The following is a 20243-nucleotide window of genomic DNA, read 5'->3' on the forward strand; positions in this document are numbered from 1 at the left end:
CCCAATAGTTACATACCCCTGTCACATAAATCACCAACACATTTGGATCTAACGGGCACTCTTGTTGGCAGTCATAGCAATGAATTGGAATTAGGGCTGTCGATTAATCACCGTTAACTCACGTGATTAACTCAAAAAATTAATCGTGATTAAAAAAATTAATTGTGATTAATCGCACTGTTAAAAAATAGAATACTAATTGAAATGTATTAAATATTTTGGATGTTTTTCTACATTTTTAAATCCATTGATTTCTATTACAACACAGAATACAAAGTGTACAGTGCTCACTTTATATTATTATTTTTATTACAAATATTTGCACTGTAAAAAATGATAAAAGAAATAGTATTTTTCAATTCACCTCATACAAGTATTGTAGTACAATCTCATTATTGTGAAAGTGTAACTTACAAATGTAGATATTTTTTGTTACAGAGCTACATTCAAAAACAAAACAATGTAAAACTGTAGAGACTGCAAGCCCACTTGGTCCTACTTCTTGTTCAGCCAATTGCTAAGACAAATAAGTCTGTTTACATTTACAGGAGATACTGCTGCCTGCTTCTTATTTATAATGTGAGAAAGTGAGAACAGGCATTCACATGGCACTTTTGGTGCCGGCGTTGCAAGGTATTTACGTGCCAGATATGCTGAACATTCGTATGCCCCTTCATGCTTCAGCCACCATTCCAGAGGACATTCTTCCATGAAGATGATGCCCGTTAAAAAAAATAATGAATTAATTAAATTTGTGACTGAACTCCTTGGGGGGGAATTGTATATCCCTGCTCTGTTTTGCCTGCATTCTGCCATATATTTCATGTGTTAGCAGGCTCGGATGATAATCCAGCACATGTTCATTTTAAGAACTCTTTCACAGCAGATTTGACAAAATGCAAAAAAGGTACCAATGTGAGATTTCTAAAAATAGCTACAGCACTCGACCCAATGTTTAAGAATCTGTGCCATCCAAAATCTGAGAGGGACGAGGTGTGGAACATGCTTTCAGAAATCTTAAAAGAGCAACACTCCAATGCGGAAACTACAGAACCTAAACCACCAAAAAAGAAAATCAACCTTCTGCTGGTGGCATCTGACTCAGATGATGAAAATGAACATGCATCTGTCTGCTCTGCTTTGGATCATTATCGAGCAGAACCCATCATCAGCATGGACGCATATCCTCTGGAATGGTGATTGAAGCATGAAGGGACATATGAATCTTTAGCACATCTGGCACGTAAATAGTTTGCGACGCCAGCTACAACAGTGCCATGCACATGCCTGTTCTCCCTTTCAGGTGACATTGTAAACAAGAAGCAGGCAGCATTAACTCCTGCAAATTGTAACCATGTTTGTTTTGTCTGAGCGACTGGCTGAAGTAGGACTGAGTGGACTTGTAGGCTCTAAAGTTTTACAATTTTTTATTTTTGAATGCAGTTATTTTTTTGTACATAAATCTACATTTGTAAGTTCAACTTTCATGATAAAGAGATTGCACTACAGTACTTGTATTAGGTGAATTGAAAAATACTACTTCTTTTGTTTTTTACAGTGCAAATATTTGAAATAAAATAATATAAAGTGAGCACTGTACACTTTGTATTTTGTGTTGTAATTGAAATCAATATATTTGAAAGTGTAGAAAACATCCAAAAATATTTAAATAAATGGTATTCTATTATTATTTAACAGCACAATTAATCGTGATTAATTTTTTTTAGTCGGACGATTAATCACAATTATTTTTTTTAATCGCTTGACAGCCCTAATTGGCATATGTATTTTTAAATTGGTATCTAGGTAATTAACACCCTAATTTACATATGTAAATGTAGCCTGGAATTCTGCATTTCTTGAGCACCCCAAAACTCTCACTGAATTCAATTTGAGTTTTGGTTATGCGAGGAATGCACAATTTGCACACACACATTTGAGTGTTTACATATAAAAATTTGCTTGCATGAAGATATGGGTGAAAGTTTAAGGGTTAGGATGAGGTCCTTCTGGCCTGATTTGTAATACTGAAATTGCATCTTGTTAGAAATAAAGCCCAGGCATATCCATGGGTTTTGCAGTATTAGTGTAAACTAGGCAGTTGGACTTAAATGTCTTTGGAAATGTAATTACTGTTACAGTAATACTAATAGTCATAGGCTATACTACAATGTATTAATCTCAGCAGGTTATTTTCAGAAGACAGTTAAATTTTGTGTTTCTATAGTAGTAGTGCTTTGTGTACAATTGTAATTGTTTTTTGTTTTGGAAAACTATACAAATATAAAAGCTGGATCCTGCATTACTTATTCACTCGTGATTTAGTGGACAAGGATTCAGAATCAGACTTGTATGAAAAATGTTGAGTGCCCTCCCCTTCTTTGTTTTAGAGCTATGGTGAACCTAAGATTGTGTTCTAAATGCTTTAACTCCTGTAACCATTCTAAACCTGTCTTTGTCTTTAATCAATAGAGACATTAAGGAAATAGTAATGATGCTGCTGGAAAATGATTTATAATTTGCTCACCATACTGACTCTGTTTGACTTCACAAAAGCGAATTCCTTCAGGAACAAAGATAAATTAATGGAGATGGGGAACTGCATTCTATAAATTAAAAGCACATTTGTAAATGAAACTGCAGTGCATTGTAGTGTGACTTTTAAAAAATGAACTGAGAAAGAAACAAATTTATCCAGAATAAATATGCTGCATTATACTAGTCTTTTTATATACCTTTTCTAGACCACTATCATGATACTTCTTGACATTTACTACATGACAAAATGATGAAATAAAGTGTTTGCAGATACCCAGGATACATTGTTCTCTAGTTTTGATCTAAGAAGACAAATAACATGATAATGTACACTAGCATACAGAATACAACATGCAGAGTTTGTTCTGATTACCATAAATGTTTTGGATGAAAATGGATTTTGTGGATGATGCAGATGTCACTGAATTCTGGCTATGTCATTCTAAACTCCTAATCAGCATGCACAGTAAATGACAATAACTAAAGTCACATTTATCAGGGGCTCTTATCCTTGAGGCTTGATCTATACTTAAAAGTTAGGTTGACAATACCACACCCTTGACCACTATAGGCACAACTAACCCCCAATTAGCAGCTTTGTCTAAAGAAAAGTGCTTCTATTGATTTAGACTTTGTTCTGAGAGTAGTGTTCCTACAGGGATGGAAAAACCCCTTCCATTGGTCTAGGCTGCATCTACACTATGGGTTTATGCCAGCATAGCAATGGTGGTGTAGTTCCTGTGTCGTAGACACAGCCTTAGGTATAGTAGCACTCAAACCAAGAAAAGGACAGGGCAGCCAAGAATCACTGGATTGAGAGAAGCCACTACTAGAACTTGACCGTTAGACGACATAATGTCAAAACACTCCTGGTGGCTGGTCTGATTGAACAATAAGATCTGAAGAAGGCTAAAGATGAGGTTTCATTAATGAGACTGAGAATTTGGTCCACAGTGTGGCATAATTAGGATACATGAAATTGATAGAGTAAAAGAATAGCTGATGAAAGTAAAATGGCTGTAACAATATTTCTTTACAAAGCTCTTTGAGATCTACTGATTAGAAGAACTATATAAGAACTAAGTATTATTTATTATATTCTGAAAGAGTGCACAGCTGTCCTACCACAAAGTACTTTCAGACAGGTGTGAGAACAGTGTTGGCTTTATCAGACTCCACCAGAAAATTTAAGAAGGGCCCAAGTTCCAAAGTTCAGGGCTACAAAATCCAAGGGGTCCAGTCCAATCAAATGCAAAAAAGATTCACAATAGGAGAGGTCAGCCAAACCTAACAATTTCTTCAAAATATAAAATATAGATTATCCACATTTGTGCACCAAATACCAGATGAGAGAACCAATGCTCTGTAGGAAGAAACAGTACTTGAAAAGGGAACAACCCAGTAGCTTAGCATCTCACAAGAACACTCCGTGCTTTGCAGCACTGCAGCTGGTCGGGAAATGTGTTTTTATGGCTGTGAAATATTGTGTTGAGAGCTGACAAGGTGGAAACTAAATCAGACAAGAGAAATGCACTTCACAAAACAACTTCTCCTTTTAAGTTGTTGTTTGCTCATTCTGTAGAGCTGAAACCAGAAATGACTGCAGGATCTTTATTGAGTTGCGTTTTTTTGCTGTTATTTAGTTCCATCAGGTCCCTTTGGGCAGCTGAAATTTCCTGCAAAAGTGAAGATGGTAACCCGGTTGATTGGTAAGTAAAGAACATGTATGGAGAAGTTTTGGAATGTAAAATCATTAAGTAGATGGATCAGAGAACTGTAATGCATATGAATTTGTATCTTAGTCTCTTCTACTTTGGAGGTAGTCTTTGCACCATGTCTGGTGAGTGAAATGTAGATTACTGAAATTTGATTGAATTTCATTGTAACTAACCCATCATTGCATTATGACTAGCTGCAAAATGATCATTGGTTGACAACAAAAACCTAATTTCCTATGATCAAAGTGAGCATGCAAGCTGTGTTCTTATGGCAAACCTCCAGGAGTTAGGTGCATTTAAAGCAGCATTGGTAGCATCCAGGTTACAGTGAGGAGTTGTGAAAGTGGCTTTTCACTGCTAGGAAACATGTTTGGAAAGTTGGAAGTCTTTGTTATTATCTCAGTCTTAGGCCAGTCCTCATAAGGTGTCTGTATCATAACAAAACACTGGTGTGAATTGACCCCCTTCCTTGGCCATATCAGCTCAGTGGCCAAGAAATGTTTGAAAAATAAAACTGAACCTCCTCAAGATGGATCCAGACTGAGCATATTGGCAAGCAGAGTGTGGGGAAAGTGCTGTTCTGTGATTAAAGAGAGGATGTCATCTTCTGGGACTCTAGGTCACGTGGGGCTGTCAGTCTCCAGAAATGCCAGCACTAGAACTGGCAGTAGTAACTGGCAGCAACGTGCTTACAGTATTAAATCACTAAACTGATTGATTAGATAATGCACCTTGACCATGAAAAGTGTTAACTATTATTATTATTCATAAATCTAATCACAGGTTTTAGCAATGGAACAGGTACTGTTAGAAACACTGATCACCAAAGATAAACATCAACCAATTAAAAAAAAAAAACAGTCATTTCTTACAGATTATCCCAATTATCAATCTGGCTACAAGTTACATACTTGGAAAATTAGGCCCTGATCCTGCTAACACTTGTTGAGCGTATGCTTTACTTTAGTCACATGACTAGTGCCATTGAAGTCAATACTTCATAGTTCATAAGACTGTCTTTGTTCTGTGTCTGCACACTGCTTAGCACAATAGGATCTTGTCCTAGGTGCTACAATAATAAAAATAATAATGAATGTTTGCAGGGTCAGATCCTTAGCACAGCCTGTCAATGGGTTAAAGACAGCATCACTTTTCATTTCCTTCAGTGTAGAATTTGTACGTGTCTTAGGGCTAAAAGAAGAACATATTTCATCATAATATAATGACAAAACACATAAACTTACAGATCACAAATGCGCAGGGAAATTCCTCTCCTGTGCTTGTTATGAAAGATTTATGAGACATCATATCCCTTAGGCCTGTACATTTTGCTATTCAATTATATTGTTTATATTACACAATCATTGGCGTTAGCAATGCAATGAGTCTATGACTATTTAAGACATTTTAAATGTTCACAGACAGGTAGCTAAGGCCCCAACCCTGCAAAATGACCTGTGCAGGTCGACTCCTGCATCGATGTGAACCGTGTAGATCAGTTTACAAACTTGGTTCACAAGATACATAGAATCAAGTTTTTAAGGGGGGGGGAGTGGGAAATTTCTTTCAAAGTATGGCTACTTGACCAAGAAGGCCACGTTTCACTTTTTTGGTAATTCAGGCCTGTTGCTAAAAAAATATTCAAGGATTACTTGATTCCGATTTTCTGTGGTATGAAGTAGCAATAAGGAGCAGAAGTGAAACTGTTGCATAAAACTTCCTATTGCACAAAAGACAATTGCATGCTATAAAACAGATTGCACTGAATTCTACTGACAGTATTCAGTTAGCAGCAGGCTGAATTGACTATTTAATATTCTTTGGTTTCATTCTACAATATTCCATAGTTGCTTATTACTGGCATTCTTGCACCTTCCTCTGTAGCATTTCATACTAAACTAGATGGATTACTTGTCTGATTTACTATGGCAACAATTATGTTCCCAAGACTCATCTGGAATAAACTCTATATCAAGGGAATAAGTTGTCAAATGTCTCCAGGTATTTACATTACATTTAGGAGCTCATCTTGTAATCTTTACTCATGTAAAACTTGGCCTGTACTCAATAAGAGTTTAATCTGCGCAAAGGACTGTAGAATCAGTAATCTGTTATGAGGGCAGAATGTGCCTCTTTTTCATTCATTTGAATGAACTCAGAAGTTTCACCACAAAAAAGAAAACCACCTTCACGAGAGGCATAAGCTCTTACTGGTGATGCTTTTGTGGTAATGTGCAAGTGAAGACACGTTCTTCCTGTTTACACAGCTTTTAGCCTCCGGAGGATATCCCACAGTGCCTAGGTGACCACTCTGGCCAGCAGTTCTGATGCCAGGTAAACAGATATCCACCCCTCCCCCTGTAAAGCCCCTGGAACTTTGAAACTCCCCTTCTTGTTTTCTTGGCAAGTGCTCACTTATCTGGCCAGGTGAGGATCCCCTGCTCGAAGCAATGCTGAGCTGCTGGAGCTTATCAGTGTTTGGGGAGAGGAGGTTGTGCAGGGACCCAGGATGTCCTGCGATCACACACGCATCCCCTTCCACAAAACTGGAGAGAGCTGCACTGTGGGCAGGGCCGGCTCTAGAGTTTTTGCCGCCCCAAGCAGGGAGAAATATAAAAAGCCGCGATCACGATCGGTGGCAATTCGGCGGCAGCTCTAGCGCCACTTCATTCTATGGCGGCAATTCGGCGGGAGGTCCTTTGCTCCCAGAGGGAGTGACGGCCCCGGCGCCGAATTGCCGCCGAACTGCCGGACGAGCCGCCCCTCTCTTCATTGGCCATCCCAGGCACCTGCTTGCTATGCTGGTGCCTGGAGCCGGCCTTGACTGTGGGATAGCTGCCCTAGAGCACTGCTCTCAACAGCAATGGAAGTGCTGCTAATGTAAACACTCTCTGACATCTGAGGAATTAAGTGAGTACACAAACCAGTGCTTTACTTTCACTGGTTCCCTGTCACTGGTGAAATTTACAGCGCAAAAACTCTGCAAGTGTAGACATAGCCCTAGACTCCTAGCAACATCTGTGAAACCCCTATTGCCTTCTGCACATTTTCACAGGTGTAACTGATTGAAACTTACTGAACAATTCTGCTCATGAACCACAAGGAGGAATAGAATCTAGCTCATTCTGTTTTAGCTGTGTTAGGGCTCTGAAGAGCTCTGTAAAATGCAATAAAAAAGATTTTCTGTCACCAGATGTAACAAACAGAGAGCAGAATTGTTGAAGAAGACAGTGTCGTTTTTCAGTGTAGAATTGCGACTGCAAAGTATTCTAAATAGCAATGGACATGCTTCAGGGTGTCTAGAATACTAAGGGCCAAAGTCAGGCCCATTGTAAGTGGATTCAACTCCCTTAAATTCAATGGAATTACACCCACGTACATTAGGGCTGAGTGTTGCCTAAGGGTATGTCTACACTACGAAATTAGGTCGAATTTATAGAAGCCGGTTTTATAGAAATCATTTTTATACAGTCGATTGTGTGCGTCCCCACATAAAATGCTCTAAGTGCATTACTGCGTCCACAGTACCGAGGCTAGCGTCGACTTCCGGAGCATTGCACTGTGGGTAGTTATCCCATAGTTCCCGCAGTCTCTGCTGCCCATTGGAATTCTGGGTTGAGATCCCAATGCCTGATGAGGCAAAAACAGTGTCGCGGGGGGATGCTGCTAAATTCGACCTAAACTCATAGTGTAGACCAGGCCTAAGACTTTTATTTCTTCTGGAACAAATTTGCGTAGGGCTGACATCCACAATGGCAATCCCAGAACACTGACTCATGCTGTGGATATGTTTCTATCTTATATATTTTTATATTTTTGGAACATACTTTTAAAATGTTTTCAGTTGAAGTTTATTTTCATGGATACAGTTCTCTCTGCGGGAACCCCTGTTGACTCAAAGCTCTCATGTGGCATAAGGCAGAAGGGGCTATGGCTTATCCATCCCAATAGAATGATTTATAATTACTAATAATCCTTCATTGTTTCAGGTTTCTTCTTTACAAGTTACCAAAGTATATAAGAAAAGCGAGTCCCGGGACTGGGCTGGAGTACATGTACATGGATTCTTTGACGCAAGCTTGGCAATTGAGTAAATTCCTGATCAATATGACACAAAGTGCCCTGGGGCAAACATTAAACCAACTTTATGAAGCTTATAAATCCAAGGCAAGGCATATTTCATTATCATTTTTAACACATTTTCTTTATATTATAGTTTAAAAAATACTTCTAAAATGTAAATGAAAGGAAACCAATGACTGAGCCAAAATACGTGTTTATAAGCATTGTTTATAGCAGAAGCTAATTTGGGCTGGTTTGGTAAATCTAGACAAATTAGAGGATTGGGCCAAAAGAAACCTGATGAGGTTCAACAAGGACAAGTGCAGAGTCCTGCACTTAGGACAGAAGAATCCCATGCACTGCTACAGACTAGGGACCGAATGGCTAGGCAGCAGTTCTGCAGAAAAGAACGTAGGGGCTACAGTGGACGAGATGCTGGATATCAGTCAACAGTGTGCCCTTGTTGCCAAGAAGGCTAACGGCATTTTAGGCTGTATAAGTAGGGGCATTGCCAGCAGATCGAGGGACATGATCATTCCCCTCTATTCGACATTGGTGAGGCCTCATCTGGAGTACTGTGTCCAGTTTTGGGTCCCACACTACAAGAAGGATGTGGAAAAATTGGAAAGAGTCCAGCGGAGGGCAACAAAAATGATTAGAGGGCTGGAGCACATGACTTATGAGGAGAGGCTGAGGGAACTGGGATTGTTCAGTCTGCAGAAGAGAAGAATGAGGCGGGATTTGATAGCTGCTTTCAACTACCTGAAGGGGGGTTCCAAAGAGGATGGATCTAGACTGTTCTCAGTGGTAGCAGATGACAGAACAAGGAGTAACGGTCTCAAGTTGCTGTGGGGGAGCTTTAGGTTGGATATTAGGAAAAACTTTTTCACTAGGAGGGTGGTGAAGCACTGGAATGGGTTACCTAGGGAAGTGGTGGAATCTCCTTCCGTAGAGGTTTTTAAGGTCAGGCTTGACAAAGCCCTGGCTGGGATGATTTAGTTGGGAATTGGTCCTTCTTTGAGCAGGAGGTTGGACAAGATGACCTCCCGAGGTCTCTTCCAACCCTGATATTCTATGATCTAAGTATTGGAACACTCACCAGCTTTGAGGATTGTCTGCCCCAGTCTTTGCAGTTCACCCTAATTGAGTGACCTCAGCTAGCTCCCCTGGGACCCCAGTCCCAGGCAAGAAAAGTCTTTTTGACATGTATTTGTACAACACCTAATGCAATGGGTTCCTTGTCCGTGATGGGCTTCTAGGTGCTACCGCAATACAAATAATAAAGCACTATGATAAATAATATATTGCCAATAGAAAAGATATTCAAAATTCAGATTTTTACGCTGTCCCTATGGGCCCTGTCTTGTCATCCTTACTCATGCTGAGCAGTATTTGAATCTTCATGTACTCCCACTGAAATCAAGATGACTACTCACAATGCAACATACTGTTTGATGGGCCTGGTATTCCACTGCTCCGCACCTTGCATAGTCATTTAGACTTGTGCAAAGTGGTTGAAAATGGTATTAGAGCCAAACATTTTACACCCACTATACACAGATATAAATGACTATACAAGGAAGTGGAGAATCAAGCTCAACCTGAATACAGGTGGCAGAATTGAGCTTTATGTATGTAACTATTCTTTGCTGTCCATATAATCTAGTATGTAAATTTTCCTCCTTACTGTTCTGAGCACAGTGGTTCTTAGCTCTACAGTTCTGATTAACTTCACAACTGTCCATAATCTAGAGAATGTACCATCACTTTCCCCCATCTCTGGTCACACAGAAGTGAATTAGACATTGAGTGTTAATCTTGGCTATGTCTTTTCATTTTTCTCATGGGTTCAGGTTAGAACTGTAATATTATTTTAACATATTTAGTTTATTTGAATTTGTGTATGGGAGAGATTTCAAGAAGCCAATCAAATATTTGCACTATCCTTGTGCTCAGTAAGTGAAGATGCTGTTTACAATCCCACACTGGAGCCAATAGTAGCTAATCTTTCAGTTCTGCCAAGACTTGGGGAGAACTCTACTGAAAATGATTAGGCCAGTGGTTCTCAATCTATTTACCATTGTGGTCTGCATATGGAACTCTCTATGTGTTATGTGGGCCACATCCACATAGTATATACTACCTGTATGGCCCTGAGGATGTCACATGGGCCGCAGCTATGTGCTGATTGTGCCGCAAGCAGACTGTGGGCCATCATTTGAGAACCACTGGATTAGGCAAAGAGAGCTTTTAGGAAGGACAGGATGGAATAAGCGTGTGACTAATATAATATAATTTTAGGAACTGGTCCTCCTAAAGAAGAACAATTGGCATGTCTGCATTTTCTAAACAAGCATTTGACAAACACTTTCTCAACCTGTGGTTGTAAATCAACAGCAGACTGCAAAAGAAAAAGCCGCACTGCAGGTTGTTGCCCAATAAAGCCCTTACAAATCATGTTATTGCACATATTTGACCTAGCCATCTCTCTGGGAAGGCCTCTTCTACTGTTCAGGAGAGCATGCATTTTTGGTTGCACTTCATATTACGTGAAAGAATCAAAATCTCAAAGCTGTATTCTGTTCTAATTTACTCCAACGCTAACCCCATTCAAATCAATGAGATTGCAGCCATGTGAGAGGACAATTTGTCCCAAAGTCTTCCATCTCTGAAGTTCTTTATTCTGTTACAAATAGAAGTACTCTTTCCTTTCTTTGAATTTAATGTTTCAGTAATTGGATATTTCTCTGCAGAACGACAGCACTGCCTATGTGATATACAATGATGATGTCCCTCACTCAAAGCATTACAGCTGGAAACAAGGACACACTAAAGGTACAGGGATAGTCCGGTAGTACTGTTCTTTGCTTTTTTCTTTATGGGTGAGAATTTCTGTCTTTATCTATCTCTATATATTGAAAATGAAACCCCTGTTTGAGCCAAAGCAAAAGAGCAGTTTGTGTGGTAGGGTTTGTTGTGTACGTAATATTAACACATGCCAATGCTGTATCTACATTTTTTGGATTTCCCTTCATGGCATCTGTGCTATAGAGCAGCTCCACATCTATAATGCCCTTACACCCTTCTCACTGGCGCTGAAATTAATATTCCTCACTTTTTGCGAGTAGAAAGCCACACTCTGCCCTGTGCCCAGTTGCAGCTGGGACAGCAACAGCTTTTCAACTATCCTACGTGACAGAATGAGAAATACAAACCCCCAAATTCTACTCTACCGATAGAAAATTACATAGTGGGTAAGGAACTGAGCCTACAATTCAGAAAATGACTTAAGTATGTGGTTAAGTCCCACTGAAGTCACTGGGACTTAAGCACATGCTTAAAGTTAAACATGAATTGGGGACTCAGTGAATTTCTAATTGTTCCAAGGGGGAAGGGGGCCAGATTTGGCCAGACTCCCTGTAGAATGAGCAGAGTCTTTGACCTCCTAAATCTTCGGATTGCAGATGTGATGAGGTCCCTGGAAACCTTGTCCCTTCTCTGCCTCCATGGCAGTATGCCTGCTGTGAGAGACATTTCCCCACCACCTGCTGCCTCCTCTAAGCCATGCTTGGGGAGGGATTTGCTCAGTGGTGGTGGACAACCATGTTGACAGGGTGAGTTTTCTCTTACATGATGAATCCCTATAAGGCTGGCTGAGGATCAGGTGCTGTGGTGTGGAGACAGAGTCAAAGCCATTATTCTTATGCTGTTACATTTCTAAATATAATTTAGATGGGAAGTAAAAAGGAGGTGTTGGCCTTTGTGCTCATTAAAGATCCCATGGTACTTTTCCAAAGTAGGGAGTCAGCTCCAGTCAGGTTCCACTGGAGAGTTTATTAATCACTTTCTTTCCTAGCATGTCATGTAGCATTGTCATGAATCAGTGATTCTGTTCCATAGAGATGGCTGCACTTTGGTGGTAGGTAAACTGATTCCTGTATTTATAGTTAGTTAAGTGCTTTGTGATTCTTTGAAAAAATATGCTATAGAAAGGCAATACAAAGGAAACTAAGATTGTATTTCTAGCTCTGCCATAAACTTTCTAGGACACCATGGGCAAGTCACTTACCCTCTCTATGCCTCAGAGTCCACATTTATAAAATGAGTCTAATACATCAAAAAGCGGTATGAGGATTAATGCATTAATATTTGTGAAAAATTTACAGATCTTTGATGGGAGGCACTGTAGGTGTGAAAAGTGTTATTGGTGATTTATTATCTATTAAGGTAATATATAATATTAGCATAAAGAAAGTTAAAATAGGACGTTACCATCCAGTTTGAATTGTATTGCCCTCTGGTATTAGAATAGTACAATGTTCTTATGTATTTCCTAGATGGGTTTCTTAATTTATCTGCAATAATTGTACTTTGACAGGATTTCTGCTCTTGGACAAATCACAAGGTTTCTGGGGGATTCACAGCATCCCTCTGTTCCCCCCATTTCCTGAGGAGGGTTATGGATATCCACCGACCGGAAAGCAAAATGCACAGATGGCCATCTGTATAACATTCAGATATAACCAGTTTGCAGAAATAGGTATGGCAAGCTCTTCCTTAATCAGTTTGTGTGTAAAGGACTTTGAAAATGTAAAGCTTTGTAAAAGTGCATAATTGTCATTATTAATAATAATTTAAACTTTCTTCATGATTTCAAATGCTCTGATAACATCACATAGGCATTGCTGGAGTTGGAGTAACAGCACTGACACATCAGAAGTATGTTTGCAATGTTGTTGTAGTCGTGTTGGTCACAAGGTATTAGAGAGACAAGGTGGGTGAGGTAATTTCTTTTATTGGACCAACTTCTGTTGGTGAAAGAGACAAGCTTTCAACTTACATTGAGCTCTTCTTCAGGTAAAATATGGCATGTAGTAATAGCAGGGGTGGGAAGATAGGAATTTATACAAGTATCTTTAGTCACATAAAATATCAATACTAAAAACAAATGGAAATAAATCTTTTGAACACCTGATTGAGAAATACTGGCATGTACCTCAGAATATAATTCTGCTCTGAAAAGTGACTGTAAAAAGCATTGTGGGATGCAATGTTCATTGTCCCTCAATGCTTTTCATATCATGTGTGCTCAGTTTATGAGTCAAGAGATGTCTCACTGAATTACCAGCCCTGCAAACTCAACCTGGATTCTGAAAGTCAAGTTCTGTTCTTTCCTGCTCACACATCTTCGTGATAAAGATCCTGCATGCCACTTTACATCCCTGGATCACAGTCTAAGTTCCAATCAGTTACACCTATGAAACCCTTTTCCCAGCAATAGGGCTGCAGATGGGACCACAAAGGTGGATGTAAACTCAGTGTCCCAATGCCCTGAATTTTAGGTGCCCTGCCAGTTATTGGAATCCACAGCCCTGAGTTAGATGCCCCTGTACAATGCATGGGAGAGATAGGCACCTAAGAATGGGATTCACAAAAGCCAACATGCTGGAGTGGGGAACTATCTAAATTAGCAAATAGGAAATGTTGAGGAGATGGGCGGGGCTAGGCAGCTAACAGGAGGCGCATCTTGCTACATGGGATTCACTCTCCTAGAGTTAGGTGCCTAAACCAGGTTAGTCCTTTCTTGCAAAAAACACTGGTGGTGCCCTTAAGCCCATTGTCACTGAAGCAGGGACTGGAACCTCAGTCTCCCAAGTGAGTGCCCTAACCACTGGGCTATAGAGTCATTCTCACTTTTTCTCTGGCCCAATATATATGTAAGTATTTTGTACAAACTTCAACAGGAGGGTCTAAGAAACATCTAGCCCAGATACCCATAGCAATGGTGGGAAAGCTCAGCCTGGAGGCCGCACGCGGCCTGTCAGGGTAATCCACTGGCAGGCCGCAAGACAGTTGTTTACATTGACCGTCCACAGGCACAGTCGCCTGCAGCTCCTAGTGGCCACGGTTCGCCGTTCCTGGCCAATGGGAGCTGCGGGAAGCGACGGCCAGCATGTTAGACATCTATATCTTAGTTAGACACCTACATCTTTTTGTGGATCTACCCTCAGTGACCCTTCTGCAGCCCTATTGCTGGGAAAGGGGTTTCACGGGTGTAACTGACTGGAACTTAGACCCTGATCCTGCAGACATGCCTGTGCTTACACGTGTGACTTGCTTTCAATGGGACTGTGTGTGTGTGTGTGTGTGTGTGTGTGTGTGTGTGAGAAGTCTCTGCAGGACTGAGGCCTTCACTTACCATTCTGTCAGTGATGCACAAGAGGAAATAGAACCCAGCTTACGCTATCAGCTGTGTTGAATTGGCAGGCTTATAGGAATAAAAAGCAGTAGAAATATTTTTTGTCACTAAAGTCAGTAAATCTGACCTTGAACATATTAAAGAGACAGGATGTGAGGCGTGAAAGGGCACCAAATTTATATAGTTACTTGTCAGATTAGAAACGTATTTTAGGAACTTAATTGCTTATCTTTAATACATCCTAATCTTGTACTTGTTAATGTCTTTGGTTTTGTTCAGACAAACAGTTGTTATGCTACAATCCAAACATCTACAGCTGCTCCATCCCTGACATCTTTCACCCTGACCTCCCAAATCTGCAAAAGCTTTGTGTAGGTTCTGCGCTGCCTCTAGTCCCTTGGCGCCACCTCTCCAAACTCCAGTCAGCCCAGGGAGAAAACTTCCTCCACTTTGCTAAATCACGCTTTTTTGTTGATGGTAAGAAAAACTGTCCTTATCCAATACACGCTCTTGGAAAATAAACAACGCATTTTCTTGAAGGGAAACAGAGAAGTTCAACCACAGACAGGAACATAACAGACGGTAGGGAACATTGTTGCATCATAATATTGACACTTTTGGAAACCACCAACAAATACACAAAATAGGAGATATACTAGTAGCAAGATAGTCAGAGCAAAGAGAAAAGCTGCATGGCACTTTGTATTTTAAGGTGTTCAGTATAGGGATGTTCTAAAAACAACTCTACTTTTACTACTGGGGGGGGAGAGATAGCTCAGTGGTTTGAGCATTGGCCTGCTAAAACCAGCATTGTGAGTTCAATCCTTGAGGGGGCCATTTAGGGAACTGGGGTAAAAATCTGTCTGGGGATTGGTCGTGCTTTGAGCAGGGGGTTGGACTAGATGACCTCCTGAGGTCCCTTCCAACCCTGATATTCTATGATTCTACTCAAAGGAAAAAATGGGCTTGTGTATTTCTTCTTTGCTGCTTCAGCATGTACGAAGAAGGTATGAAAGATTTCTTTTTCAGTGTTTGGTTGGTTGCTTGCTTTTTCCTGCTTATTCCTTGCATTAGAGATTCCGATTGTATCTTCTCTGGAAGACTCTAAGGTGGCTGGAGGACTAATGACATCACAAAAACTAAGATTGAGAGCTGAGCAAATGAGAGGGAAGGAAATATTAGTCAGACTGTTTCAAACTGTACTTTTGTTCAATTTTCTTAATGCCTATTTAGCTCTTATAACTAATTTAATGTCTTGGAGAAAGAAGGTCTTTGTTAAAGATTATTTTCCCACATCTTCTGAAATTACACGGATATCTACGTAGCCTGGATGGCTCAACAGTTGCAGACAGATTTGTTAGCAGAATCCTGGCAGCATGATGGACAGGAGCTTCCCTCAAACTGCTCTCTCCAACACCATGTCTACAACATAAACCTCATTAAGACACCGTGGAATTCCACTTTCAGTTCCTATTATGATCACTCTAAATGGTGTGTTTCCTGGAGATATGAAGATCAATGGACGTGTATTGGAGACTTAAACCGTGCTCCTCAACAGGCTTGGAGAAGCGGTGGGTTCATTTGTACCCAGAATCCGTACATTTACAAAGCTTTCAGACACATGATCTTCCATTACCATAGCTGTAATAACTCCCGAAGATGGATATGAATGAACCACGGTTCTCAAACACTGTACGCACCTATTACATAGAGTATAGAGATTCCCCTCCAATTCTGCTCTGAAAAATGGCACTGTAAGGTTCCGTGTTTTTTTTGTCTCTTGAATCATTTGTACAATAAAAGTGCTCAACTTTTTACAAGTAAAATTTTTCTTTCTAGCTGGGAGTGGCGTGGGGTAGAAAATGGGAAGGTGGATTGACTGACTTATGTGAAAAGGGGAGGTTACCTTAGGGATGAACCGTGGACGCAGCCTGAGTGTAACCATGTCTGGAAAGAATGTTATATGGGGGGATGCGCCATCAAAGCTGCCAGCGGCACTGACTTTCTAATCTGCCTGGAGGTGCTCAACCCTCCAGCTCTGCCCCCGCTCCACCCTTTTCCATGAAGCCCCCACCCTGCCCCAACTCTTCCTGCCCACATCCCAATACTGCTCCACCCTGTCTCTTCCCGCCCTGCTCCAGCCCCGTCTCTTCCTGTCCTTGCTCCTCCCCCTCCCCCCAGCACCTCATGCACACCACGGAACAGCTGATCCGCGAGGGCTGGAGGCACTGGGAGGGAGGTGGAGGTTTGCTTATTGGCAGGGCCACTGGCAGGAAGGAGGCACTGGGGGGGGGAAGGCGGGGAGCTGGCTGTCGATGGGTGCTCAGCACCCACCATTTGTTCCCCGTGGGAGCTCCAGCCCTGGAGCACACAGAGTCAGTGCCTATGAAAGCTGCTATCTCCCCTATTCTTCTAGCCAAGGTAATTGCTATCAGAAAGGCTGTTTACATTAATAGGTATGTTAGCGAACAGGTGGCCAGGGGCCCAAAGAGGGGTCTAATCAGCCCATTCAGTACTAGGGTTTAGGTCCCATGAGGGGGTACAGAGTTGAGGTTGAGGGAAGAGGTTTATTCTACCCTTAAGGAAGCTTGTAGTGGTTGGGTGCAATAGTATCGAATACCCCTCTATGGCTGGTGAAAAGCTGTAATACGTGCTAGGTGGACCCTAAGAGAACTCAGGGATAACCCCACTTTTTTAAGGGTCAGAGCATATTTCAGAATATGGGGAAGAGTTGCTGACATTGGAGAGATTTGTTGGGACATGCACCAAATCTGAAACCTGGACCATTTCTGCCGGTAAGTAAGTCATGTGGAGGACTTTCTACTGTGTAGTAGAACCTCTTTCACTTCCTTTGAGCATGAGCTTTCTAGGTGGTGGAACCACTCAGGAGCCATGCTTGGAGGCAGGAATCCCCAAGTTGGGATGTAGGGTATGCGCTTTTCCCTGCAAGAGTTGGTGCAGAAGTGGTCGGAAAGGAGATCAGGGGGCATGCCACAAGCTGTGTCAAGTAAGGGTACCAGGTCTGTCTCACCCAAATAGGAGCAATCAGGATTCCGTGAGCTCTGTCCCTTTTTATTTTTAGCAGGACCTTCAGCAGTAGAAGAAACGGGGAAAAAAGACTTAAAGACAGTCTTTGTCCCAGGGGAGAAGCAAATCATCACCGAGACCACTGTCCCATTCCCGCCCTGGAGCAGTAGCGTGGACACTTCTTGTTCTGGTAAGTGGCAAAAAGATCTGTGGATAGTGTTCCCCATCATGTGAACAAGTCATGGAGTACTGACATGTACATATCCCACTCATGATCGTGCTGGAATTTATGGCTGAGTTTGTCTACTATCAAGTTCTGGTGGCCGGGAGGTAAGCTGCGGACAAGGTGACATTGTGAGAGATGCACCAGTTCCATAGCCTCATTGGAGCTCAGGCATTCCTGTCTGCTCGCAGTTCGAGGAGATTGATGTGAAGAGATATCTCCGCAGGTGACCATTTGCCTTGTGTTGTTAGGCCATTTAAATGCATGCCCCATCCTATGAGCAATGCATTGTGGAAAGGAGGATGATAAAGACGTCTGCAAGAAGGGGATCCCTTCACATACATTGGCTGGGTTCTTCCACCAGTCCAAGGAGTTTTTGATCCTGATGGGCAGACACAGGGATTTGTCCAGAGTTCAGTAGTTCTCAACCTGCAGCCCATGGGCTGCTTGTGACCCAATCAGCACATAGCTGTGGCCCATGTGACTTCCTCAGGGCCATACAGGTAGTATTGGATGCAGCCCACAGTGGTAAATAGGTTGAGAACCACAGGTCCAGACTGTCTCTGTTCCATCTGTAAACTGAGATAAAACATAATTGGAGGGCTTGCATGTGGAGTCTGACCTGAGGTATCATAGCCGTGCTCACTACCATATGCCCCAGCAGTTGAAGTCAGAGTCTGACTGGTACTTGAGGACTGCATTGAGCCGTGTCTGATCAAGATAAGGGATAGGAACCTGTGTTGAGGTAGGAAGGCTTTGGCCTGTAGAGCATCCAGGGCAGCCCCTATGAACTCCAGGCATTGCACTGGCATGAGTGTCCACTTCTGGATGTTGATCTGCAAGCCTAGTTCTGTAAACAAGTGTATCATGGTGTCCGTGGCTTGACAAGCCTCCTGGAGTGACCAGGCTCTGAGGAGACAATTGTCCAGATAAAGGTAGATCGTTATCCCTTGCGAGTGTAGATGAGTGGCTACCACTGAGAGAACTTTGGAAAATATACTCGGGGCTGAGAGTCCAAAGGGAAGGACTCTGTATTGATAATGGTCATGTCCCACAATGAATCTGAGGAAACGCCTATGAGCCAGTAGTATTGAAATATGACAGTAGGCGTCCTGTAGGTCGAGGGCCGAAAACCAATTTCCCTGTTCCAGTGATGGAATGATCGTCGATAAGATGACCATCCTGAATTTCTGAGCTTTGACAAACTTGTTGAGAGTTTTGAGGTCCCGAATGGGTCTCCAACCTCCCTTCCTTTTGGGTATTAGGAAGTAACGACAGTAGAATCCCTTGCCTCGTAGATGTTGAGGTACTGTTCTGTTGCTCCTAATTGCAGGAGTTGATCTATCTTCTCTCATAGTAGACTCTTGTGAGAAGGGTCCCTGAAAAGGGACAGGGAAGGGTGTTGTGGAGGGGGTAGGAAGGTGAAGTGGATAAAGTATCCAGATTAGACAATCTCTAGGACCCATCTGTCTGATGTTATGCGTTCCCAGGCACTACAGAACACTTGCCAAACAGTGGTCAAATGGGTGCATGGTCATTGGCAGTGGTGGGGAGTAGTCTTGCGATGCCTCAACCTTCCCGTCAAAAGTGATGATTATAGACAGGGGGCTGGGTCAAAGATTGTGGACTGGACAGCTTATGTTTCATAAATTTTCCCTTTTTCCTTTGGGCATCATAATGGGATCATAATGGCGCTGTGATTGGAATTGAGATAAGTAAGGCACAGCTGGGATTGGGGGCTAAACCGCCTCTTTTCCCCCAGTGTGTAGATACCCAGCGACCTGATGATGGCCCTCGAATCCTTCAAGGTGGGGAGGGAGGCAAAGAGCTGCACACCCTCGAAGGAGAGGTCCTCCACTGAGGTCTGCACCTCCTTCGGGAATCCCAACAGGTGGACCCATGACGCCCTTCTCCTTATCACAGCTGTGGAGATGGATCTAGCTGCTGTGTCGGTGGCATTAATGGCCAATTGCAGCAATGTTTTTACCACCAGTTGTCCCTCCTGAACTATGACCTTCAAGGATTCTTGATGACTCTCTGGCAGATTATCAATAAAGTCATGCAATCTATTGTAATTCATGTGGTCATATTTCACTGCGAGCACCTGGTAATTGGCAATATGAAATTGTAAGGTGGCCAAGGAATACGCCTTCCTGCCAAAGAGATTGAGGCGCTTCCAGTCCCTGTCATAGGGCATTGCCCTGGAATGATGTTGTCAGTCACAAGAGTTTACAGCATCCACTGTGATGGAATTGGGTGGCTGATGGGAGAAAAGGAACTCTGATTTCTTTGTGGGGACATAATATTTCTTGTCCCCATGCTTACATGTCAGGTTAGGGCTACTGATGCCAGAGTTTGCCACACTGTTTTAGCGGGATCTAAGATGACTTCATTGATTGGGAGAGCAATTTTCAAGGAGGACAAAGAGTGGACGATGTCGATGAGCTGGTGGTGGGTATCTTTGACCTCCTCCCAT

The 20243-nt window shown here is 42.0% G+C and overlaps 1 protein-coding gene across 12 annotated transcripts in view; it reads left to right on the forward strand.

Annotated features, from left to right (window-relative positions):
* The window catches only part of DNASE2B (deoxyribonuclease 2 beta), a 47305-nt gene extending 27502 nt beyond the window's left edge, over positions 1-19803 (forward strand). For 5 of the 12 annotated variants that reach the window (XM_065554124.1, XM_065554123.1, XM_065554125.1 and 2 more), the window contains 6 exons: positions 4182-4247; positions 8246-8423; positions 11072-11153; positions 12697-12858; positions 14797-14993; positions 15830-16332. In XM_065554124.1, the coding sequence (XP_065410196.1) occupies positions 4182-4247; positions 8246-8423; positions 11072-11153; positions 12697-12858; positions 14797-14993; positions 15830-16186 (1042 nt within the window). In that variant the 3' untranslated portion in view covers positions 16187-16332. Of the gene's footprint in view, positions 1-3945; positions 4248-8245; positions 8424-11071; positions 11154-12696; positions 12859-14796; positions 14995-15829; positions 16333-17599; positions 17735-19529 lie in introns of those variants that run through there. The other 7 variants (XM_065554128.1, XM_065554130.1, XM_065554129.1 and 4 more) reach the window with 4 other exon arrangements.
* The last annotated feature ends 440 nt before the right edge of the window (positions 19804-20243 follow it).

Source organism: Chrysemys picta, chromosome 8, assembly GCF_011386835.1.
Source record: "Chrysemys picta bellii isolate R12L10 chromosome 8, ASM1138683v2, whole genome shotgun sequence".
NCBI classification, from domain to species: domain Eukaryota; kingdom Metazoa; phylum Chordata; order Testudines; family Emydidae; genus Chrysemys; species Chrysemys picta.